Source organism: Polypterus senegalus, chromosome 13 (assembly GCF_016835505.1).
Source record: "Polypterus senegalus isolate Bchr_013 chromosome 13, ASM1683550v1, whole genome shotgun sequence".
Classification (NCBI taxonomy): Eukaryota; Metazoa; Chordata; class Cladistia; order Polypteriformes; family Polypteridae; genus Polypterus; species Polypterus senegalus.
Window position 1 is genome coordinate 49,993,706 of NC_053166.1, and position 27,716 is coordinate 50,021,421.

The window sequence follows — 27,716 nt, forward strand, 5'->3', positions numbered from 1 at the left end:
ATCCCTGTTGCTAAGGTTGTAAAAGTTGTAATTGTGTATATTTTATTTTATTCTATAAAAAGCATGTGTAAGATTGAAAGATTTTTCATATATGACATATTTCTATTTTTAAATAACTTTTAGGAAGGAGTTTTTGAAATTATATTTGGTTAACGTTTTGTATTTCTCAACATGTATTAATGATATTTTGATTATATTTATAATTTCTCAGAATTTATTTTGTTTTATTGTTGTATTTACCAGGGTCTCTAGTCCAGTCCTTGAGAACCACGGTGTCTACAAGATTTTAACTCAAGCAAAACTGCCATATGGTCCGTTCACCCTGTAAAATTTCAATATTTTAGACTTCTACATTCAGATAAGAGCACAGATTCTGTTTCATGTCCAGTTAAGCATAGCCACATTATGTGCAAGTTTCTTTGCTGTTCTCGTCTAACTCCAGTAACATTTGATCATTGCTTACAATCAGTTGTAGTTACTCATATTTAATTGTGACAGATAATTCCCCAAGAATAAGCAGTCACATAAGACAGATTACTGATCTTCAAGTGTCAGCATGATGCTAAATTTTTATTAACAAAATCAGAGCTAAAGTAAATTGAAAAAAATCTTTTATCTTCTGTGAAACACCAAATCCTAGTCAAAGCCATTTTTGGATTTTACTTTTTTTAGTTCTTTTGTTTCTTCTGTATGTTCCCCAAGATGATGTTCACCTTAATGACTTTCATATCCCAGCAGTTATGGCAATCCATTCCATAGTCCTGATGATATCACTGTCAAGCAATTTCTGAATTCCAAAGTTAAAGATAAAGAAGAACAAATTGAAATTGGCATGTAAATAATTAACAAAACAAGCATCATTATGTAAAAAACTTAAACAAAACAAAATTAAAAATCATCTTAGAACTATCTGTTAGAAGTGAAATTCAGAAATGATTATGAAATTCCTTTACAGACTTGTACTCTAACCCAATTCAGAAACGATTCATTGCTGCTAAGACACTGTAAATACCATATATAACTTATAAATTATGTAGTGTAGACTATTCTAAAAATGTGTTATTGTACATCTTCAAAATATTTAGTAACAGGCAAACTATAGCTGAGGGTCAGTGAAAATAACAATTTAATAGCAGTTGAAACTTGAGTGAGAATTAGAAGACACTGTAGGTCTCAAGGACAGGAGTGGAGAAGTAACTGACTTTGTGAGCTAATGACAATATAAGCTTATATATTTTGAAGGCAACTGACTCTGTGAGCACAACTGCTGAACACTGAATAACCAAATTTCTTATTAACCCTCTGAGATTTTTTTTTATCATAAGGAGGAAATTACTTCTAGGAACAACAGTCTTATTTTTGATGATATCATGCATAATGTTTCAGTCCTTATCCTGGGATGACTGGGGAAGACTCTTTTAAGATTTTTTTAAAGAATACTAATAGAATTATTTAGACTGTCCAAACATAAAAACAATAGTATAGTGGTGGAGTTTCTTTCCTTATGGATCTTTACAGCCATTCTCTCCGTATGCTCAATTATTCTGGTAGTGTCATCCTTGACAAATTGGTCCGAGGGAGAGGCCTGATACAACATTATCCAAAAGCAGCTAATATGTTTGTTGTCAAAACCAAGATATCAGGATTTAAGCTTGGAGAGGTTGTTTTTTTGGAAAATGCCTTCTCCTAATGCTTGTTATCCTTTAATCATCAGACTAGCCTTGTTCACAAAACTAACTGACTAATACATTTGTTGTTCTAGCTAATTAAAAAGCTAATTGAATGTAAGAAGTTTTACAAATGAGAGGAGATCATTCAGACCAGGAGGGTCATATATGTAATAGCTAAGCTGTCCCAGTATATTATCCAGACACTTCTTAAAGGTTGTCAAGGTTCCTGCTTCAACTACATGTCTCAGTAATTTTTAACAGATTTCCTCAACTCTTTGTATAAAGAAGTGCTTCCCAGGTTCAGACTTAAATGCACTTCCCCTTAATTTCCACTGGTGTCCTTAGGCTGTCCTCGACTCCTCCTAAGTTGAAATAAGTGCGCTGGAATGCTTTATCAATCAATGCCTTTAAGGATTTTGAAGACATGGATTAGGTCTAAACAAATTTAATTCTTTTGAGTTTGTTTTTGAGTCTGACATGTTCTGAAACTCCAAGATGCACTCAGTTGCTTTCCTCTGCACACCTTCAGGTGCTGCTATATCTTTTTTGTAGAGTGGTGACCAGAACTGCACACAATACTCCAGATGCAATCTCACTGGTGCATTATATAGTCTATGCATATTGTCCATTGATTTATATTCAACAGTTTTTACAATATAACCTCACACTATGTTTGTGTCAACATAAACCCATAAATCCCTTTCTGAATTTGCTTCCTGTAGGACATTGTCTCCCATTTTTGAATTTATAATTGATGTTCCTTTTACCCATGTGTAGCACTTTACACTTTCCTATAATAAAGAACATTTTCTAAGTGTTTGCCCAGTTCCAAAGCTTGTCCAAGTCTTTATGAATTATTTTTGTTGCTTCCTCAGTGTCTGCTATTCCTCCAGTTTTAGTGTCATCTGTGAATTACACAAGTACTACCTGTACTGGAATCAATCTCATTAATATAAATCAGAAAAGTAACAATCCAGAGACAGACCCTGAGAGACTCCAATGATGACCTCACTCCACGTGATGGATTCTCTTCTTATCTGTACTCTTTGTCTTGTGATAAGAATGACACAGGTACATGAAAAAGGTTTGGTGCAGCCACCCATATATCAACAACAAAAAAGCATCTTGTGAGCCTCAGAATTTTGAAATCTTCCAGGGGAGTGTTTCTGGCAAAATGCTACAAAGACTATGTTTCACAGTAGGCTTGTAAAAACTCTGAGTTGCTCAAAAGAAACTAGAAACTGTTGTTTTGAATAGAGCAGTCTGGTCTGGCCTGCTCAGCCTGTGACCAATATAACTCTCACAAGGATCAGCAGAAGGTAAATTAAGTGAGAGAGATGAGGGTTATTCAGTTTGCTTTTTATTTTGCATGTTATCTTGTTCACTTTTATTTTTTCTCTAAACATTCATTGTGTTATTCTGGTGGCTTTTCGTAGATATAAGAAAGAAAAAAAAATCTTAACATGATAGCTGACAAAGATGAATAAAATTGTCTCTTACTATTCATTAAAAAAGTGCCTGTCTCAGAAAAGCAAAGCACACACTGGAACATTTTCTTCTAGTACAAACAGTGTAGAAATTGGAAACATGAACTGAAAGTACTCACTTGGGAACCAGAATGCTTAAGTAATGTGAGAGATAAGAATTGCAAGGAGAGTACAAAATAATAAAAAAAATATGATTCCTTACAGAGGTAGATCTTTGCTTCTTTAAATCCTGCAGAGACAAAATCCTACTAGACCATACATTATTGAAGAGGGGTGATTTCAGGGATTTTTGTAAATTCAGAAGTAGTAAAGTCTTGGGTACTTTAGTGGCTACCGTCACATTGGCCTGAGGCTACTGCATAGCTGAAAAAACAAAGAAAAAACAAAAATGAGATAATCCGCAAACCAGTGTTCCAATTAGTAAACCCTTTCTCCCTCAACTCATCTTAGAAAGAGTGGGATAATTATAAGGATATATAAAAATACAGTGTAGTCAGATGGTGACAGAAATAAAAGCAAACAGGATAAAATGCCTCCAAAAAGACCCAACAACTAGGCCACCCTAGGCATAGGCCTCACCTCAGGCAGTCTGAACCTAAACTCAATAGGCAGGCTTTGGCTTGCAAAGGCCCAAAATTGGGATCTTTTAAAGTTCAAAAATATACTTAAATTCTCCAGAAACACAAAAATACTTAAAATGTCCTTGAAGGAAGATGAAACCATAAAACCACTGGCTTTGAAGGACAGAGCCAATGCAAAATCTTGTAACTGAAGAATTTACTTCCATAAACAAAAAAAGTACAAAAAAGTATAATTATAATCCCAGAAACCTGTGCTTGAAAAGGTAACCCAATGCAAACAATTCTACTTTGTAATCTAAGAAACAGAAACCAAAAAGAAATTGAAAATACACAGTAAATCAGGATATGTCAATGTAATACTTACAGTTATCCACCAATCTCAATGAACCTTTGGGAGATTCACTCTCCAGCCTGAAATATATAGTCTGAAGGCGGTCACTCAGCAAATATGTAACGGTCATTTGTCTGTTGGAGATCCACCAACAGAAAACAAGGGGTTGGGACAGAGGCCGTGACGGTCAAGAGAAAAGGCAGTTAACAGAATAACTGCTTCAAAAATTATATACAGTAGATTAGTTTAGTGAATAGTAATTTTTATTTACAAAACAAAACGATATTAACAAAATATAATATAGTTTTAACAAAATGAATTTATTCATGTAATATTGTAATGACCAATGTAATAAGCAAATACAATTCAGAGGTACTGCAATTTTCTATATTTTACTTGGAGCCTTTGTTCTGTAACAAACGGTGCCCTGTCCTATACACCATTATCTGGGTTATGGAGTACACTTCCAAAACAATAAAAGGAAGCTTACCCTAACAATCAGTTTATCTCCTGCCACTTACATTCTTTTTTTTCTCTATAACTCCTACTTATTGTCTCCTGACTCCTTACTCAAAAACCTCCTTATGCCGCACCATCCTTTTTCTCATACCTTCTCCTTTCACTCATCTCCTAAGAGGTGTGTCAGAAGAGAAGCCCTTCACCCAGTCCGACCACTTATAGCATTAATTCCAGCCTTTCTGCTCCCCTACAGCACATCACAAGCTGTAATATAATAACAATATATTAATAAAACATAATATAACAGAATTTAGAAAAATAAGTACAACACAGAAGAACATTAACATTAATACAGAATAACATTACCATCAATTTGACACATTTTTCAATTTTCAAACGCTTTATATCATTAACTGTTCTTCCTACTCCATAAATTGAAGCAATACTTGAAATACTTTCGCCATTTCATAAATGTTTAATAATTGCAATTTTTGTGACAATTCCAATGCTACACGGATACATTTATCAGCTATAACAATGTATAGAAGATTAATTATTACAAAAGAGAAAAGTTATGCTATTAAAATTGAAGGTAAGAAACCTACACTATGGTGCTGGGAAGAACACTCCTTGCTGCCACAAGGAAAAGTTGTTCCAATGAGCAAAGCTCACAGCATACTGTACATCAGTAGTAGTACAATAATAGGTAGGCGCTGGCATGCGCAATGTTTTTTTTTTATTCTTTTATTGACAGTTAATGGAGACTGATGGTTAATTGAGTGATGGATAATCAAGGTTTTACTGTATTAACAATAATAATTTAAAAATTACAGCAACATAGAATACATTTCAGTCAGAGAACAAACTCATGCTGTAAAATAACACATAAGATGGTTAAACTTAGTTTAAGAGGACAAAACGGATGGAGGTTCATAGTTGAGTCATTTCACCAGTCAGTGATTAATTGAAGGCAGTGATGAAATCTCTTTCCTAATTACACTTTTTAAAAATATTTCTGTTTAAAAAAAAACCAAAACAACCTTAGTGCTATTTTTAATCTATCTTCAAAATATCAGTAAACATTTCTATTGTATTAATGTTGGATTTCATATTGCTAAACTGCATTTACTATTTTTTCTTTTAGGTCTTTTTTTGTGTGTGTGTGTCTTCAACATGCAGACACAAGTGTGAAAGCATTCATTTCTTCATTCATTCCTTTTTTATTTGATATTGCTTCAAGAAATTAACATAGTATACAATCAAGCAGATGAAATTTGCATAACTTATATGACAATTAACTTCAAAAATCAATCAAAATCAATCTTGAGAAAGAAAACAGTCCAGAACATTAAAAAATGAAGAAAACAGAAAAAACAAACTATTACAGATCAAGAATTCATTCCTTTTCTTCATATAATCTTATAAAACATAGATATATAATTAGTAGAAGAGTAGTGTCCTTATATAAAATATTGTATTGCAAGTTTTTAAAGATGAGTCTGATGATAAGGTCAGATGGTAAGGTGGACAGAAAAAAACAAAAAAATTCACACATGAGCGTCAGTAGGCTTTATGTCTGAAGAACCAAGTTACCCAAACTATTCTATAACATTTCAGTAATTATTTACCGCTCTGATGCTGATCTTTCTGATCGTAAAACAGGTAATTACGACAGCAAATGACAAGAAGAATTTGTAATTAATTGCAGAATTACAGCATTTGACATAATTCTCAAGATATTGTCAACAATTTATTTGAGGGCTCCTCTAGAACTAATCGGCACATTGTCATCTCATAACAGGCTTAAGTTTCGAGTTTGGTATTTTTCCATCCAACCGGTTTAGCTCTAGACCTTCCTCAATAAACTGTGACATATAGACAGACACACACCTATCGTCGATATATTTATGTTTTCAGTATCAGGGTACCCTAAAACTTTGAGATCCATTGAAAAACAGATTTCAAAATTTTTGATGAATCTAAAGTTTTCACTCCTCCCCATAAACGATAGGTTATGGTGGGGGAGAACGCAAAGCAAAAAAAAAAAAAACTCCACTTAAGTTTGAGAAAGAAAACAAAAATCTGCAGGGGTTTTAAGGCCATAAGACCACCCAGCCCTCACTGGGCATTCTACCATACATAAATTGACTAAAATCAATCCCCATTGTTTCCAGGTTTCATCCCAGATGATTTGATGAAATCGGTCTCATGGATAGCTACAGCACCCATATCACATGCAGGTGGACTGAGCCTTGGTCAGGTGGTGGTAGCATAAAATGTCACCACAGAAGAGTCGGGAAATAAAGCAGATCTTAATGAAGATTGCAAATCCCTGAAGAATATGATAATTCTATGCCTATATATTTTATTAAGAGTACAACTAAAATGTAGCTAAATGAGGTTTTAGCAGTATATTTTAAACGTTGCACAGTATTAGACTGTTGTATCTCTGTTTGTAGAGTTTTGATGCATAACAGTAAAAGGCTGCCTCACCTCTTCTTTTAAGCTTGGCTCCTGGAATAATAAGCAGACCACCATAATTAGAGTTTATGACATGGAATGTATGGGGACAAGTACTCCAAAATTTAGGAAGGAGGTAAAATTATTTATGGCTGTATATACCATTCATAGCATTTTAAAGTCAATTCGAATTGACACCTGTAATCAATGTAACTACACTAAAACTGGTTAGATGCGCTGGCTGCTGCATTCTGCACTAATTGCAACCTATTGATGTCTTTTTTAGGAGGTCCTGTTAGGATTGGATTACAGTAATCTAGCTGACTTTAAAACAAAAGCATGTCTTGCAGTGTGCTAAGAATTTTAACATGGAGAATAAGGTGGCAACCATGCCAGGGCACACTTAAGTATGTGTATGCTGTACCTACTGTGAAGAAATGAAATGAGTGAAACAGATTAAAGGTTGGGGAACCATCCCCATATGTGGTTGAGTCAATCTGACTTTCTCGACTATTGCCACGGTCAAAAAGTTAAAAATGAAACAGTTGACAGCACAAAACAGTTCTGATGGGTCTTTAATTGGTCAGTAGGCAGATGTAAACAATCAAAGGAAATGGAAATGATGTGGGGAGTAGATAGATAGATAGAAAGATAGATAGATAGATAGATAGATAGATAGATAGATAGATAGATAGATAGATAGATAGATAGATAGATACTTTATTAATCCCAAGGGGAAATTCACATACTCCAGCAGCAGCATACTGATAAAAAACAATATTAAAGAGTGATAAAAATGCAGGTATAGCAGACAATAACAAGTAAGGAACGAAGGTGATGTCATTAGGTGGAGACCGTGGATGGGGAAAATGGAAGAGGACCAGAGGTGAAGTCATCTATCTCCACGATTGTATGCAGAAATGGAGCTTTCTTCGGACGGGGTTTTTGGAGCTTATGCTGGTATTTATTCCTCTTATTTTCTGGTGATGAAAAGAGAAAGGCGTTACTACTTTGTCTCATTTCCCCATCTTGTTTTCTTTAGCGCTCCATCAGGCAGTCTGGCTGTCCCCTAATCGCGCATGTGTGACACTACACTTACTTACACTACATGAGTCGTGACTCACTAAATTTCTTTACAAATTTGAAGGCCTGTGTATAAGTCAATGCAAAATGTCTTGAGTTCCATAGAATTTTCTTGTAAATACCTAAGTTATATTCATACATAATAGGATTGTAGTAGATTTCGGAGGAGTGGTCTCATAGCAATTGGACAGACATACTTGACTCAAATTATTTCTTTTCTTTCTATTTCAGTAAAACTTGTAATTTAAAACCAACAAAAATGTGCTTTTAGAAATTGGTCTATAAGTAACTGGTTATTATTAATAAACCCCAGTCAATCCCAGGATCAGGACTGAAAATGTTTTATACAACTTATACATTGTGGGAAAGCTTTAAAGGGGGAAAATAAGGTGTCATGGTTTTACACTGAGGAAGCCTGACTACAGATTGCATGATAGAATTTAGCAGAAAAGCCGAAACTTGTCTAATTCAATGTGTAGTTGGTGAGTATTGTGTGCAGATTCAAAGTTCTTTATGTTTTTATATATGTTTTAACATCTGTCATTAGAGTGTGCTTACAGGTAATGCAGTCAAGAGCGAATATGTTTGGGAGGTTCCACATTAATATTAAGACAATCTGTATGTTCTTCCATATATTACATTATTTATTAGACAAGGTTAGAAATGTGTGTTGTTGTGTTTTACCAGTTTTTTGGCCCTTAGACCAAACCCTCAACAATATAGACTCTGTAGTGCAGACTATTCTACGATGTTACCACTAGAGGCTACATTTAGCCCCCTATTCCCATTACATCTCCCAGCAACTATCACAAGTGCCCCTTGACCTGATAACTTTGTATGCTTGCAGTGGTTGGTGGGAAATGTAGTTCAGAGAGACGATGCTCTGTATGCCAGAATGAAACAGAGGGATATTGACGCTCATGACTCGATGTGGGAACCAATCTTTGTGGAGGATGCAGCAATAGGACTAGGCGATCAAAAGAATAAGGTACTGGACCAAAACAAAAGGAATCCCTTATACATTTGATATTTATAAATCCTCATTAGAAATAGAGCGATAGTTTGACATATATCACAAAGGGACCATTGTCATCTTCACTTTGTCTACCTCACCTTCCCCTCACACTCTCCAGTCTTCATTTTGTCAGTATTGTTTACACAATAATCACACGTGACTGTATAAACAGGCTGCTATTGTTATTGTTCTTTTGTGTTGTGTTTGTTTTGTTTGCTTGTTTTACAGTTGCCAGACACATGGACTTTAATTTTGGTGTTTTGTGCTTCTTCTGAAAAGTGAACAGACCAGCTCAGAGCCACGTGCCTCCGTCTGAAGTGTAAAACCCACAGTTAAAAAAGTAGCGGTTTGTACTCAATACTCATTTATCTGACCACTCCTGTCATTGAAAGGTGACAGAGAAATAAATGCTACTGTAAAGCAAGGAGACTGGCAGAAAGCACCTTACAAAAATATGACATTTTGGGCAAGAGCTGCTACTGTTTAGTTTATATTTTTCATTTGGTCTGCCTAGCTAATTATTCATCAGAATTAAGAATACACAAGAATAGCTGCTTGAACACATTTTTAAAGTGATATTTTTAATCATTTTTAGAAAACCAGTATCAAATTGATAAATTCATCCTCTCATTCACTTATTAAAACCACATTTTCATTGCTACATGGTGTGCTTTTGCATAAATATCACGCACAAAGGTGGGACGATCTCTGCTTATACGCACACATTAAGACATTGGCACCAGTAAAACTAACACCCATGTCCTTATGACATTTGGAGGAAACTGTTAAAATAACATCCAGTGTGTAACCAGACTAAATTCTGGGCCAAGGTCCCTAAGGCAGCGAGCCCTCACTACTGCAACATGAAAAACAAACCTCCTTGACAATTTGCATGGCATTGAACCTGGATGTGCAGCAGTTGTAAATATGAAGGTTTGTGCTTTTGCCCTTCTGTTGGATATCTAAATTTTACCATATGGGTACACATAAAAAACAGCGGCACTTGGCCGTTCTCTTAATCCACACTAAGACCAGGATGCCTATGCCCATTCCTGAGGGAGGTCAATGTGGCTGCCAGATTTTTTTCAAGCCAGTTTTGTAATCAGACGCTTGTTCTCGCCTTAATGTAATCCTAGCCTGATTACACAGGCTGTGGATTCAAAAATGCACACACAGTGTACACTTTGCTTCTGTCAAAAATGTTGTAATGATATAATTTATTCAAGAATATATTCATTCTCTTTTTGGTCGTGAGCAGGATAAAGCAGACTTTGCAAATTTATGTATATAATTCAAGCGCTCTGTGATGGGCTGGCACCTCTTGCAGAGTTGGCTCCTGCAGTCCACTTAATGATGCCAGGACAAACTTCAGCCTACACAACCTTAAACTGGATTAAGAGGGCTCAATAATTGATGTTCTGTTCAAATGTAGTGTTCTATACAGAACACAGTCCCAGTATTTGATATTGACATCATTTCCCTTTGGGGAATTTCTGACTTTATGTATTTTTCAATGCTTTATGTATTGAGAATTAATATAAAGCTATTTAGTAGATATAGATGTTCACTTAAGGCTACTTTCTTTATTCATTAGCAAATTGTTTCAAATAAAAACACTACAACTAAATGTGGGATGCCATGCTCTCTAGCATCCAAGTAACTCCTTTACTTAGGTGATTTGTTGGGGCACCAACCTGGTCATCCCTATTTAATTGAAACAAATGAGGAAGCAAAATGTGAGCTCAATGGCATCAAACACATTAACCTTCCTTGGCTGATAAAGCCTCTTAAAATCACAGTGGGAAGGAGCTGTGGCCTGCTGTGTGTTCTCTTAATGAGTGACACCTCCTTGCAGGAACTGCAGGATATGTAGCAGCAGGACTGCAGAGGTGAGAGTCAATTGCCCGTGCTACCACCAATGTGTAGCATTCACCAAGACGATGAAATGGAAGCCATTTTTGAGCCAGTTGCCACATATTAGCTATTAGATGGTGATGGGGTAACAGAAAAAGATTGCCAGTTAGTGACAGGAGATGATTAGGGTCCACAATGACCAGGCCATGGTGGGCAATTTAGCCATTACACCAGGACAAATCTTACTTGTTTTGAAAGAAGCCCAGGGATCTTACATGACCACAGAGAGTCAAGACCTTGGTTTTACTTCTCATTTGAAGACTCATTTGACTTTTACATTGCAGTGATCTCGTTGTTGCACGTGGGCTTTAAGATCCACACACTGATCACAGGATAAGTCCCCCCGATGGCCTCTCCAACACCACTTCCAGCAACAACCCAAGGTTTTCCAAAATTAGGAGTGTCCAACTCTGGTCCTGGTGGGCCACAGTGGCTGCAGATTTTCATTCAAACTATCTTCTTAATTAGTGAGCTGTTTTTGCTTCTGATTAACTTGTTTTGCCTTAGTTTTAATTGATGTGACTCAGACCCCTTAGTTGTTTCTTTTTCCTTCATGAAAAGCAAAACAATAATGAGATACAATACAAGCAGCCAAATGACTGGCTAACCTGAAAATAAAGAAAGGTGAAGGTCTCGGCCATGTTGGTCTGCTCAGGTAACCAAAACATCTTGACGGGGGTCTTAGATAAAACAGAAAATCAACTGTCTGCTGTCACCGAATGAGAGCAGCACCAAGTCATGCTATTCAATAACAGCTTTAATTAACACAAGGAATTGGCTTCTCATTAAGAAACTGGTTGGAGTGAAATTGGCTGGAGTTTGACCTTCCAATTTAGCTGGTCATCAGTTGGCTCGTTTCAGATCTCTTTTCTCTTTGGCTGACATCTAATAAATAAGCAAATAAATTCAGAGGAATGAATCCTTAAAACAAGGCTATTAAAATGAAGGGAAAAGAAGTTAATAAGCAGTGAAAACTGCTCACTGATTAGGAAAAGGATTAGAATGAAAACCTGGAACCTCTGTGGCCCAACAGGACCAGAGTTGGACACCCTTGTCCTAGATGATCTCCCATCCAAATACTGGCTGGGCCCAAACATGTTTAGCTTCATGTAGATTACTTATCCTGAAGTGCAGGTGATATTTATATGAGGATTTTTGCGTATTTTCCTCCAACTAATTTTATTAGGTTGTTATGTCTACTGGCAGTTATAAATGGACCCAAAAGGAGTAAGTGTGGGTATGTGAGGGTGTCCTATGTTGCACCAGTATCCCACTCTTAGTTAGTTTCTATCATGTTTTTAAAAACCAGTAGTTAAAGGCTTATTCACTTTTTTTTTTAGTCGGGTGAATTAACATTACATATAAAAATGTTATTCTATTAGCTGCACTCTTGTGGTCATTTCAGAGGCTTTTGCCTTATACACATTCATTAATTCGTTTTGATGTAACATCACAATTACAGTTTAAAAATTTAAGGTTACATGTTTTGTCCATAAACTGTGCCAATGCATAATTAATGATAAAATAAAAATGTCGGTGATACAATGTAATTTCAAGGTGCCTTGAGGTTCACTGCAGCGGTGTGCAAAATGACAGCTTGTAGCCTGGATTGTATTAACAACTAAGTGCACAAATGCCAGTGTCGGCTCTATGCTATAAACAGTAAATTTATTTTAGCATAAAATGTTACACAAAGAGATGTTCCATTGTGACTTACTGTACAGCAGACAGTAGAAGTAGAGTCAACACAGTACAGATATGGCAGCACTGCTGTCACAGCCTTACAGCTCCAAGATGCTAGGTTCAAACCTTGTCAGGACACTGGCCTTGTGATACCTACAAGAGCATTACATATGAAAGTTTGCCCAGCTTACTTCAGTTTTTCTCCCACATCCTAGAGATGTAAAATGTCATAATAGGACACTCTGAAAATGTCCCTTTGTTAACGAGTGCGGATGTGTGCCCGAGTGTCCTGAGTGTTGGAAATGTGCCTTACAGAGGGTTTATTCCTTATGCCAGAATTACTTGAATCAGCAGGTGAAAAGATTGACAAGTCCGGATAAAACAAACCAAATAATCAAGTACTTAAAAGAAAGGTGAACGCTCATTGCAATTGCAGTTTGGATTTTTTCGACACAGGTTTACATCGTTTATAGTCATCTGGAAAATGACAGAGGAAAGTGATTAAATATATACTTCTGTTGAAAGTAGAAATACAGTATATCTTCTCAAACTATTTAAACATCTAGTAAAAAATTATATTTGTTCATCACATTCCAATTTAATAACTAAAAAATGCACTCTTGCTCCATTTTTTTCTAGCTAGTTCAAATGTCTTGTTGTTTCCATCAAGTTTCACTCTTAAAAATAAAGGTGCCATAGAGGTTCTTCAGAGCGATGCCATAGATAAACCAAAAGAGCCAACCACTTGAAGATTCCAGAAGGAACCTTTATTTATTCAGATCCTTAACAGGCTCTATATAATAAACAGCCATGAACGGATGGTAACAGACTTGTAAAATACCAATGGCTCATGATTTTAAAAGGTCTCATACTGGATACATTCAGTAACACAGGCTAAGTCTAGGTTTTCTAATCTGTTAGTGTCTTGCACAGTACCATATATTAAAGATTTGTGTTTTTGTACATATTAGAAAGTTCTTCAAAGCACAAAGAACCAACATCATATGCAAAGAACCTGTCTCAGAATTAAATGGTGTTCTGTGAATAAAAGGAACTACAAGCAGCCACACAAACCAGTAAAGACCAATAAAATTCCATTAAAGAACCATTATTTTTAAGAGTGATTAGCCTTTAGTTCATACATCTAGCATCTTCGTAGTCTAAGCAGAGAAAAAAAAACAAAGCCACTTTTTTCCCCAAAGATGTCCACTTCTATTTAGGAATGGGCAGTCTATTGTAATGCCTTATGCATTTTTGTCTGAAGTTTTTCATTTGACATTGTTCATACCATTGCATCATGGCCATCAATTTGGAACATAAATGGTGATGAATGCCTAAAGTCAGATAAATGAGGGTTGACTTGTATACTCTATATCCATAGCAATTTTACACCTTAATTTTATGAGTATATACTGAGTGCTGACTTAACATTCCAACACTGGGGTTTAAGGTAAGTGTGTCTTAACATCTATCCGCCATTAAGCCTTGTAGTCTGTTTAACTGATGAGTTCTACATATCAAACAATTCATCAGATTTCCTTAAAAGATCACATCCATTTTGTGTGCTGTTTTGTAAGTGAGTTACCTTCTCAGTGCCTATTTGTGACCTTTCACAAACTCAGATGGCCTTTACACTCGAAAGTGTCCAGAAGAGCAGCTTTCAGATTTTGGAGTGCAAAGCTGACTCTGCAAAGTGAAGGCAGACATACGTGAGAGAAAAGTTAGCACAAAGCATTAGCATTATCTATATTTCTTTATGTTTTTCACCTTTTTTTTAAGTTAATGTATACTGCAGGGCGGCACGGTGGCGCAGTGGGTAACGCTGCTGCCTCGCAGTTAGGAGACCCAGGTTTGCTTCCTGGGTCCTCCCTGCGCGGAGTTTGCATGTTCTCCCCGTAGTTTCTTCCCACAGTCCAAAGACATGCAGGTTAGGTGCATTGGCGATTCTAAATTATCCCTAGTGCGTGCTTGGTGTGTGGGTGTGTGCCCTACGGTGGGCTGGCACCTTTCCTGGGGTTTGTTTCCTGCCTTGCACCCTGTGTTGGCTGGGATTGGCTCTGCAGTTAGGATATAGCAGGTTGGATTATGGATGGATGGATATATACTGCAATTTTCCGCTGTGCCAAAGAGTGCAAGTTACCTGGTATTAATGAGATCTGCATTATTTACCTTAAAATCAAGTTTTCTGCAATTCTATTTTTTTAAGCCAGTTTTCACATACATTTACTTTTATTTTCTTGGCAGACATTTTTATCCAGAGAAACTTAGAAAATAGGTAAACATAATCGAGTAACTTTAGCCTAGGGCCTGCTTGTTCAGCAAGTATAATAGGACAGGTAACATAGAGAAAAGCCAAGCAAAATGACACATTTTATTGACTAACTAAAAAGTTTACAATATGCAAGCTTTCGAGGCAACTCAGGCCCCTTCTTCAGGCAAGATGTAATCTGAAGAAGGGGGCCTGAGTTGCCTCGAAAGCTTGCATATTGCAATCTTTTTAGTTAGTCAATAAAATGTGTCATTTTGCTTGGCTTTTCTCTACATTCATAATGGCTAACACGGTACAACACCCTAGTACTAGGACAGGTAACAAAAGTTGATTTCCAAAAGTGAAAAGATGTAATAACTAATAACTTTATAATCAAAGATTAACAATCGATAAAACAATTAAACATAAAGTAACAACAAATCAACCAACAGTATGAAAGATCACCAAACTTTTTTTTTTCAATCAATTAGACCGATATTCACAAAACAGATGGGTCCTCAATTGCTTCTTAAATACATTGAGGGAGTCAACAGTTTGGATGGAGGTGGGCAGCTCATTCCACCATCTAGGAACTACACAGAAAAAGAGTCCGGATTGAGACTTGATACCACACAGAGGCAGAATCACCAGATGCTGTTCCCAGTTAGACCTAAAGAAGGAGCTTGGCACTGACCAGTGTCTCCATATACACAGGTGCTGACCCACTGACTACTCTGTAGGCAAGCATCAGAGATTTTAACTTAATGTGTGCTGCTACAGGGAGCCAATGTAGCAACCTGAAGAGAGGAGTGACATGTGCCCTTGTTGGCTGGTTAAATACAAGATGGGCCTGTGCATTCTGAACCATCAGCAGCATCTTGATAGCTCATGCGGGTACTCCTGCCAGAAGTGAGTTGCAGTAGTCCAGACGCGACAAGACCAAAGCCTGGACCAGAAGCTGTACTGCGTGTTTCGTCATATAAGGTCCGATCTTGCGGATGTTGTACAGCGTGAACCTACATGAACGAGAAACAGTAGAAATTTGGTCAGAAAAACATAGCTGCTCATCAATCACCACCCGAAGGTCGCGTACTGACTTGGCAGTTGTTAGCAACAATGAGCCAAACTGTACAGAGATGGGGAGTTAAACAGACTGGCTGGCAAGGGTCAGAAGAAAATCAGATTTTGCCAGGTTGAGTTGTAGATGGTGGTCCTTCATCCAGGTTGAGACAGTAGTAAGACATGCAGAGACTTTAGCTGATACTATGTTGTCCTCAAGAGGGAATGATAGATAGAACTGCATATTTTTAAAATAGCACTAATAAGAGAACCCATGGAGTTGGATGATGAAGACCAGTGAGGTGCTGTACAGAGAGAAAAGCAAATGACCCAGTACCGATCTCTGGGGCACCGCTGTGCATGTCTGATGCAGCCTTGACAACTCCCCTCACCAGGACATACTGTAGGATCTGACCAAGATGTTGGACTCAAACTATCTGAGTGCAGTCCCAGTGATGCCAAGGTCAGTGAAGATGGCAAGAACAATGTTGTCCTTGACTGTGTCGAAGACAGTAGGGGGATCTAGAAGGATCGAGACCGATGACATGTTGGCAGCTCTAGAACATTGTAGCTGGTTGACCACAGTCAGTAAAGCTGTCTAAGTTGAGTGGTTCCTCTTGAAGCTGGTTGGTATCAAGCAATCCATTCTGTATAAGGAAGGAAGAGAGACAGGCCTGCAATTGTTAACTTGGGATGGATCAAGTGTTGGTTTTTTGAGGAGTGGGTTTATCAGAGCATGTTTGAAGATGGTGAGAAATGTGCCTGAGCTGAGCGAGGTGTTAATGGTGTGTGTAATTGTAGAAATGAGAAAGAGCGAGATGACCCGAAGGAGGTATGAGGAGATAGGGTCCAGTGGACAGGTAGTGGGGTGATTGGAGAGGAGGTCGGAAACATCAGTGGAGAGAATGTGGAGAATGTTGGGTGATGCTTGGGAGGAGGGTGGCAGAGAAGGTGAAAACTGACTGCTGATGGCAACCACCCTATCCTGAAAAAAGGTGTCAAAATCATCAGCAGACAAGGAGGTTGGGGGAGGAGGTGGAAGAAGGTTAAGAAGGACCTGTTAATTGTGATAGAACCTTACCTTAGCGTTGATGGTGGCAGAAGTAAAGGATGCAAGAAGGGAAAGGTAGCATTGTCCTGAGCTCAGCTCATTGATTGAGGATTGATTTTCTTGCTTCCTTTTTTTTCTTTTTGATTCCAACTTACAGATTCAGTGGAAATTGTATCACTTTAATTAACCCATTTATTAAGGTGCCTCCCTGAATCAGACATTTGTTCTTCCAAGTAATTAATTTACACATTCATCCATTCATTTCTTAGGCCCACCTAAATCAGCAGTTATATATTTTAAATGACAACAACAAAACCATAGTTGCCCTAATTAGGATCTTATCAAGATTACTTTTTAATTTTAGGGTTTTTTGTGTCCATTCAATCGATATTTCTTCTGTTTCACCCAAGACATATGCTTTTTACATGCACATTTTATAATGGTTTGCTAAAGTGCAGAATCTAATTTCTTTTTGTCCCCATAAATAATATATCACTTATATTTAAGCAAATCATTTTTTCTTTTCAAAACCATTCATTTTTATAATGTCTTTCCTAAAACAAAAGATAAAGATTACTCCATTAGTGAAGTAAAGTAGTGGCTGAATTCCCTTGAGGAATGGAAAATGCGCCATAGGCACGCAATCCTACATGCAGCTTTGTCAGTTAACAATGGTCTGCTTGCAAAACAGTCTTTTGGTACAGACACAGCATTTTACGCTAAAAGCAGTTTTAGATGTAATCAGTCAGGGATCACATTTATACACACACAAAAGCCGTACTCAAAGTCACTGTACAATAAAAATTTTAGAAAAGCATAAACTTGACACTAAAGGCAAGAAGTCTAGAAAATCTTAATTGATTTAATTATAAAAATGTTTTATGAAATTTCAATAAAACATGAAAGATTTCTGAAAGGCACTCCTGTTTTTCCCCTACCCATGGCACTGGGGGTCTATGCTCATTTTATTCTGAACAGAGTTCTTTTGCAAGGCATATTTCTGGAATCACACGTTTCATGGCACTCCTGCCAGACGTTTTATTCTTGCTTTCTTATATTTTGATTTAAAGTTTGGAGAAGCAAGAAGTATGTAAATATGAGCTGTTACCTGATGGGTAAATATGAGTGTTTTTCCCTGTAAATGCAGCATTTCAGCATTCCATTTCCTCTGAATTCAAACCTTCATTGAGTCATATGCCATAGTCCTCATAGCTGCTACACAATCAGATCTTTGCATTTCTAGATGCTGGCTTAAAGATGAAACTGTGTGTGGATCTTTTAAAAGGTTGACAAAATGAAATTGCAGAATACAGTTTTTTTTTTTTAAGTGAATGAAGTTTAGGATTTTAATTTACCCATTAAAACCTTTAATAACTTTTTTCTTTGTCTTTTAAGAATATTTCGACTCCAGAAAAAAAAATCTCATTTAGAAGTTATTGATTTGTCAGACATGGATTTATCAGAGTTGATTGAAAATGCATAACAGTTCACCCTAAATAGTGTGCTTTATGCTAACTCTTCCAAAGATTAATTGTTATAGCAATGTTTTATGCAAAACAACCGTAGGTAAATGTCTCTAAAATGGATGTGATTAATGATCAATACAAAATATTAAAGAAATCTGTTTTTTTCGTTATTTTTTAATAACATTACATTTATCTTCCTTTTAGATGGACCCTCATGAAAACATTTTGTTGAGCACACTTGAGATAAAGAATGAGATGGCCGCCTCTGAGCTCACATTGGGCCTAGGTGACCCAAGGAGCACAATGCTTGCTTATGACAGCTCCACTCTTCAGTACCGCAAAGCCGGTTTGGCCAGGCACAGTTTTGGACGCAATGCTCTTGAAAGGCATGTAGCCCAGAAGAAAAGCAGGCTACGGAGGCGTGCCTCACAGCTGAAAATTACCATCCCTGACTTGACTGATGTAAACTCTATTGACCGATGGTCACGGATGATATTTCCCGTTGTCTTCTCCTTCTTCAATGTCGTTTATTGGCTGTACTACGTGAATTAAGAAGATGGAGCGCTATGAAAGTATTCCACTTGTTGGTTAATTTTGCAACAATGAAAGACTTTGAATTATAAATTTCAAAACAAAATCAGGACTAAAGTACATACAAGTGTTGAACACCTTAATTGCTGGCTGAAATATTTGATTTAGAGGAACAAGAAATGTTAAGTGATCTCTGAGTTTGTGCAAAAGGCAAGAAATCCATGAGTCAAGTTTCTTTTTAGCAGAAATATACATGTCCCTTTTGAGTTAATGCTTTTATTTTTATTTTTATTAATAGCTTTAATGAATTGCTGTAACATTACATACTTCAAATTAAAATAACACAAAATATCATTAGTATTTTATATTTATTTTAAAATATAATAATACAAAAAATATTGGATTCGGTACATTTTGAATATATATATATATATACAGTATATATATATATATATATATATATATATATATATATATATATATATATATATATATATATAAAAGGTCATTCTTGTTTGCCTTTAAATGAAAAACTTTTTTTTTTTCACCGAATGTAAACTCATGGTAGTCATTTTTATTTGCCCATTATTCTTTTCATGCCTGGACTTTTTGTTCTCATAAATTGCATGCCATCCATATTGAAGTCAGATTATGTTGCATGAATAAGTATATATTTATTATTAAAGGCACCACTTCTGATTATTATTAATTTGGAGAATATTTAAGTTCGTAACGTTCAATTATCAAAGTGTTTTGTTAAACATTTAAACTATTTAAATTATGTTTTTATTTTATTGTTAACTGTTTTATTTTTGGTAAGTAAAAATCTGTACAGAGAAAAATAAAGAAATACATAATGAGAATGCATGTGATTTGAAAATTTATTCAGTATCTGCTTCCAGAAAATTTTATAAATGTTCAGTAAAGTGTAATTCAGTGACATAATATTATGTTTTAGTACATTCTTAAACAGTTTGAATATACACTCACACATATATGTATATATTCTGTATATATACATGCATACAGAGTACTTAAGAGCATGAATTCTCTTGAATTTCTTATTCATTTCTACAATACTCATATAAACACCATATGTATGTTTATATATATATATCTATAGCTATATACATATATATACAGTACATATAGTATATGTGTATATATTATTTATATATATGTAAATAGATATAGATATACAATATGTACAGTGTATACAGTATATATGTCTATATATATATATACACACACACACGTTTATTGTCTATGCAGCATATATGTTGATTTATTTTTTACTTCTTGTGGTTCTTAAACAATCATGCCATATTGTACAACACTATCATAAATTTCATTTCACTGGTCTTCTTCCTCACATATCTTAAAGTTCCATTCTTTTTTTGGTTAAATTAACAAATGTAACACAGTAGCCAATGATCTCTAAAACAAAACACAACTGACTGGGACTGAATTCCGTAACAAAACGTCTTATTGCTGTTCTTTATTTCAAAGCAGTGCAGCATGGTGTTCACAAAACTGGGAACTCCGTTTAAAGTTTACATCCAGGAGAACATTTTTTTTCAGTTCAAGTCATTCCCCTAGGGATTAAAGCTAATGTACCATGAGTGAAAATAGCAAGCTAGGATCATAGTGTGAACATTTGGGATACTTGGTTTTGGTATTTTTTTTACTCAATATGTAGACCACATTGCTTCTGGAATATAGTTGGATAATCAATGGAAAACACAAATATAGATTGAAGGTTGGAAAACAGATGAATACAAAAGCAATAACAGCAGCCAATATAATTAATGATAAAGTAGGCCTCACTAGCAATGAACATTGGACATCTTAAATTAGGTGTACATTTATGTTAGTTTTTTGTCTGTAAATGTTTTTTCTGAAATCCTATATACGAATAAACTTTTTCCAAATTGGTGAATTGATTTAATTCATTCCGTATTTGCATGAAAACATTCCCCGTCATCATGTATTTTCTCAAATATTTGCTTTTTCCATACATTTGTATTTTTTATGGAAGCTTACATTTTATTCATTATAGAAGCATTCCCAAATAGCATTATTTACACTGGATTACAGGGTACTAGTCAACATACCCCTACCATAATTGACCATCTTTCTTTCATGTAACCGTTTAATGGAACATCTGAATATTTAAAAAACCTCTAGCTGCATTAAACTTAGAGTTATTGTATATGTGACAGCTTCATTAAAAACACGGTACGCATAGTGTATCCTACATGACTGAAAGAGTTACACATCACACTGGGCCATATACGGGAGTGAAAATCATATTAGGCTCCTAATTATATGTGTTTCACTTACAATTAAGTATGTTTTTAATTTTTATTTCAGACGTACAAATTATTTTCACTGCAAAACCATTCCAATAAAAACACTGCGAGGTGATACGTTGAATGTTTGTTCTCCTTCTGGGTTTCATTAGATGTTTTGGGGAGCTTGAATTGGAAAGGTGGCCCTGTGCTCTCTCACTACCTGCGTAGCCATGGCTGTATGAAATGTGCCCGTAGTCGTGGCTGGCATTAAGGTGAGGATGGCCAATCATTAATGCTTAGATGATGTCAATGGGGGTCTGTAAAAGTCTGAGACCATCAAAAAAGATCACACAGAGTTTATAACAGATTCTTATCTTTACATTTGAAATCTGCCTATTATATTATAATTTCAAAGGGCATACACCAGATTTGGAGAACTTAATCAAAGTACAGCTTTATTCAGTGAGACTGAGTTCAGGAAAAGAAAAGATGTTTGTGATACTAATGCCTAATCAGTTGTTTGGTAGTAACAACAGAATTTTTTGTTCTCACGTTTTGCATGAGCGATAAACGCTAGCAATGATCATATCTCTGTTTTCGTTACCTTTCATTAACTTTTTTTTTTTTTAATGATTAATGGATTTCACGTCTGAAACAAAAAGGGGACAAATGTATTTTTAACTGCCAGTCACTTTGCATTCAATAAAATCTTTAATTGAGCCAGCATTTAAGGTGTCTGCTAGAATTATTTCACAATCAAATCATGAAAAACCGCAAGGCACATGTTCAATGTTACCTGTAAATACCAAGTGTATATGTTTGTTAACATTTATGATATGCATTTCAGTTTAAGTGAGAATACACATGGCATATTTCTGTGTTTACATAAGGAATGTTATTTTTTTCGATTCAGTATTCCAGGACTCTGGACGGGGCTATGAATGAAAAATGTCTTCAAAAATCCAGTCTTCACGCATGGTTTGAAAATGATGTGATGTATCCAGCTCATACCGTTCTCCTAATTTTGATCAAACAATCTAATGAAAATAAAAACCATCCATAGCTGTTAATCATTTTGCTGTTTAGGCAACATATAAATATTTACAGCATTAGGATAAATAATTCAAAATTTCACTCAATGTATCATTTAGAATTATTGGCAGCAAACGTCATTTGTACATTATATCATTGTACATACTCAAATAAAGAGTTCACTTCCGCATCCTGGGTAATTAGACAGACATTATATTGTGTAAATTGTGTTTCTAAGATGCTCCTTTCTGTTCCTCCATACTTACTGCCAGTGATTCTGTACATAAGACAGTAAGAGTCGACCTACTCTGGACATCCTTCAGCTGTATTGTGCCATTCAATTCCCAAATCTACAGCAGTAGGCCACTTGCACAGCACATGCAGGTACACTGAAAAGCACAAGTGTCATCACAATAATAAAAGGAAGTTCAAACAAGGGTTTGGGTTACAGCAGATTTTGTGTGGATTTCATGCAGATCTTTTCGGAGATATGTTCCTATTTAATTTTCATTCATGTATCCATTGTGAAGCTTGTTATTCTGAGTCATATGCATTGGAAAAGCTTTGATTTCTCTCGCTTAGTTTTCAACACAAACTTATTTTTATCTGATTTATCCACCGCCCAGTATACAGTATATGAAAGGCTTATGTAATATATTGTTAAATTATATGTAAAGTGTTTGTTTTTTTCATAACTCAACATTTATATTTCTTGCAATTTTTTAATAATATGTTTTCTCATAATTCAAACCTCCCATTTGTAACTTCCAGTAGGTTTGTACAGGAGTCAGATGTCGGGTGTTCATTTTTGAAAACACCAAGTGACAGGGAGGCTAAATGCACTATTTATCAAACCCAAATGGAATGTCTTCTAATAAAAGCTTAAAAATATGGAGAGGCGAGCATAACTGGTAACATTTTAAATGAGGTGACCTTTAATAGTATTTCACTCTTGTCATAGCCAGCAGGACACTTCTAGGAGGCATCAAACTAAACTTTCCGTGCACAAGAGTTCATTAGTTGGCCTTTGCTGCTGTTGCTGTGTGGCATTTTCTAAGTTACGTTGTTGTTCCCTGTTAAGTGTGAAAGGAACGCGAATCACACAGCATGTGTAAAAGGAACACCTTTTACGGCTTGTAGAGCATCGTCGTGTTTGGCCAAATCCTAAAAGCACACTTAGAGTCTGCAAATCACAAGAGTTACGAAGTGACTTGGCACTTCCGCTGGGATTTCTGTTGTATCCCTTGAGGTGACATTCTGTTCTAACTGGTCACACTGGTTCCTGAATATTGTAACATGAAAAGCTGAATCACTGAGACTTCCCTCAGTAGAAATGTGCTTTCTGCAATAGTTACTGGCACAGCAGGATCATAGAGAAGAGTGTCTGTTCTTAGGGGCATTTACTGGGGACCCTAAGGCAGAAATTAATGGAACTGCCAACTTCATGAATGCTACACTCATTCAAGCAGCCTCACCCTTGATAAACAGACAGTCAAGATCATTAGGAGTGGGCAACGCAAAGAGCAATGTTGGCCCAGCTCACTTACAGAGACAATCAATTAATTTCTAATGATCGTTGCAGTTTCTGGTGCCAACATACATGGTGCTTTTTCATGTTATCTTCTCATTAGAGAGGAAAAACCTTTTTTTAATGCCACCAAATTTGTAATGTTACCAAATGCAGTCGCTCCATTTAGTATTTTAAATCATCAATTAGCCACAGATAAAAGGAGGACATTCACACGCACGCACATGTATGTATCAATAACACCAGTTTATAAATAGGGGTGGGCGTCTGGGGGGTTTGCTTACTTTGTTCCAAAACATGTTGCAAGTTGTATATATGAGAAATCTTGTGAGTTACCATTACATTATTGTAAATATTGGCAGGTTTCTTAAGAACATTTTTAACTCTCTAATTTGTATTTTACCCTAAGGCAAATGCAAAGCAATTTCTTGGTTTCAGCTAAAGTATCAACAATAATGTAAATATTTCAATAAGTGTCATTTGAACACTTGGCTCACAAACAGGTGGCTTTCTTGCATTGTTCCATGTTAGCATAATAGCAGTGTCCTAGCAGGAATTTTTAGCAGTTTTTTTTTGTTTGTTTTTTGTTTTAATTATCATTTAAAACATCAGAATTGTAGAATGTAGACAAATTGTATCTTTGATTGCAAAGAAGATAAACAGAGAAAAAAAATGCTGCCTTGTACAGATACTATTCTTGTCAAAGAGTATACAGTTTTATAAAAAGAATCAACTACAATACATGATTGTCAGCTTGTGAATAACACTGAACAGGAAAAAGCTGGGCTGGTTTACAACCCTTTCATACTAAATATATTTTATTGATGCCGTACAATGACATTCTGTGGTATTTTTATATAATTGTTGACTATGTCAACATTCCAGAGAAAAAAAAAGACTTAGATAGAATAATCATCACAAACACAATGATAATGTGATTTGCACAGAATTACAAATGAAGCCATATAATAATAACAGTAATATTATAAGTTAAAAATTGTCCTGTAGCACTGACAGGGAAATATAAATATTTATACTGTACAGAAAGTTATGTTCAAGAAAAGAAAATGTTTCTCCACTACTCTTATGGGGTCAGGATTTAAAAAAAAAAAAGAGATGTTCACCCACGGCAAATTTTAGAGTCGCTGGGCTTAAGTGGAACCATAAAAAGGAAACCTCACGTCCACTATCGCCATTCTCTGTTGGGACACTGTCATTGCTCACTCCTGAGTTTTCAGCTTTATTCTGTATTTTGGAATTTTACATGCTGTAGTTTTCATTAGCATTATTAACGGATACCTTGTAGCCTTTCTTGTATGCACATAATGCAATTTTTATTTATTTATTGATTTTTTTTTTGATAAATAGAAAAATGCAAAAATATGTGTGTGCGCAACATCGCATAGCAGTTTCATGCCCACCTTTGCAAGGATTGCCAAGGGCTGGAGTCTGTGAAACAGTACATTGATGACTGTAAATGAGTAGTGTTATAAACAAAACAAAAACAAATATTTTATGGAATTAAAGGATATATATAAAAAGAATATATATATATTGCAGCCAATTTCTGCATGTAAATACAACTTCTGTTGACTAGTGTGTAATTCTTGAAATTGAAATAATGCAATATAAATAAAAGACATTTAAATGAATTGGTGCCTTGTCTTAAACTGTCCCCATCCACTTCAGGTCACAGGGTTCTGAGGTTTCTCATGTAGAAAAGAAAATTAAATCTCCTGCAATATTCACTTTCTTTCTTTCTTTCTTGGAAATATGTTTCACAGTCTATGATTACAAAAATGTGTGGCAACGTCTAAAACAGAAGCTGAAAAGTAGCCTGCAGTGCCACATTCTGAGAACCCGCTTGGAAAGTGGTTTGTGGTTGAGGTAATACTTTTTTGCCATATTTAGGATTATTACTATATCCAAGTGGGATAATGTATATATAGAAAATCTAATACACTGTACTTTGCCATGTTGAGAACTACATTGTTAAACTCAGTTTAAAAATAAACAGCAAACACATGCTCTTCTTCATTAACTGTAGAAATACAGCGATTTTAGGTAGTGCATTCTAATCCTGGCAATAAGTATATAAAATGGTAAGTACTGAGGCAGAAAGTACACACTAATGGATAACAATCATGAAAATAATAAGAATGATCAATTCACCTACAGTGCTGATGAAAGCAATGATGGCAAGTATGATGTGAAGCAAATCAAACAGGTTGGCATGTTTCTGTCATACTGCTGTGCAGGTGATGTTCTGGTGTAATCTTAACCTTCGTACAATTTATCTACTGCATAATAAAATATTAAATCTGTATTTTCAGTCCCTCCCAGCAATCTGCTTGGTCTTTTTGTCTTTGGTGTGATTGGCCAGTTTGGCTTCAGTGACTCTATAGAAGGAGATAGTGCCAATGTGAGACATATGAGGAGGAGTAAATGGGCACACGGAGAAAGTCACCTTTAAAGACAGAAAGTATAAAAGCAGACTAGAGGAGAGATAGACACCTCATAAATAATGATATAGTCTGAGAAGCAGGCTTTATTGGAATATACTCGATAGAGGAAGCGCCTCTGGAGAGACGTTCACACACACGCAAATACGGAGGAAAGCTGCTGAAGTTAATGCGTAGGGCAAGATATAACAAATATTTTTGAATTATTCTATCACTTGTATTCAACAGGTACTGTGGCTAGTGAGATAGTAACTCGGGGAGATTATAGTTGGAGTTTATTACAGAGTTTATTAACATTAGTCTAGAAAAGATTAATAAATAACATTGAGATAAATTTAAGAAGCTGAGTAATTTCAAAGATTTGGAACATTCAGAATCCTTTGTATTTTTTCTTTCATTTTGATGATGCAATTTGTTATTGACAAAGTTTCCATGCCACCATTTTGCATTTTTTTCTGGTTGCAGAAACTGCTGTTTAGTGTATTTCTGAATAGCCGCAGCCATGATGACATTCACTGCAGTGCTCATGCTGCTGACACGTGGAGGCCAGAAGTTACAGCATTGGGCAAACAGATTTTAACTTGCTGGTGCTCTATCTCTTGTGTCTAGTTTTTGATTTTATAAGTGAATCTGAAACTGTAAAAATCAATCTATGAGTTTAGAATTTTGCATGCTTTTGACTAAGATTCCTGGTTTCCATTTTAGGCTTTGGTATTATGATATATTGTTTTTCTGTCTTTGACCCCTGCTACTTCCCCGAGCTCGATCTCCTCTCATCTCCTGCTCCATTAATTAAAAACAATCTTCACAGTACAAGGCCATTAACTCTACACACAATTAGAGACCATTGTGACAGGTGTCTGGTCACACTTAACAGGTAATCTAACCTAGACACCGTTAAAATATCTGACTACGCCACCAAGTTTTATTAAGAGACTGGGAACTCTTGAAATTTACCGATAATAGCACAAAGGTTTGTTTAAATTGGGCGGTGAGTAAACACACAATGAATGACACAACAATAATTTCAAGAAAAGCAACAAACACAACTTCTATTACACAAGACAATATAAAATACATTAAAAAGATAAATGAACATAACAAAATCTAGAAATATCAGGAACAAAATCCCCTTTTTTTAAAAAGGGAAACAAACAGTCCGCACTCTAAAAGTCTGTTAACAACAAGAATTGGAGAATACAACCTTTAGTGGTGCAGAGTCCAGTTTGCGCAGTTATCCCAACAATGTATCATCCAACTGCCCATCAATGCACCCAACAGAAGTTTTGTCAAATCGTGGAATCCCTGTCAGTGTCTCCTTGTTGTTCTTTTTCCTCCATTCTAGGCTCCTTGTGTTGCTGT

At 35.8% G+C, this 27,716-nt stretch overlaps 1 protein-coding gene across 2 annotated transcripts in view; it reads left to right on the top strand.

Moving 5' to 3' along the window:
* LOC120542793 (gamma-aminobutyric acid receptor subunit beta-2) overlaps positions 1–19,432 on the top strand; it is a 317,891-nt gene extending 298,459 nt beyond the window's left edge. The window contains exons 9-10 of one of the 2 annotated variants that reach the window (XM_039775446.1): positions 8,919–9,059; positions 18,712–19,432. In XM_039775446.1, coding sequence (XP_039631380.1) covers positions 8,919–9,059; positions 18,712–19,059 — 489 coding nt within the window. In that variant the 3' untranslated portion in view covers positions 19,060–19,432. The remainder of the gene's footprint in view (positions 1–8,918; positions 9,060–18,711) is intronic. The other variant, XM_039775447.1, reaches the window with a different exon arrangement.
* The last annotated feature ends 8,284 nt before the right edge of the window (positions 19,433–27,716 follow it).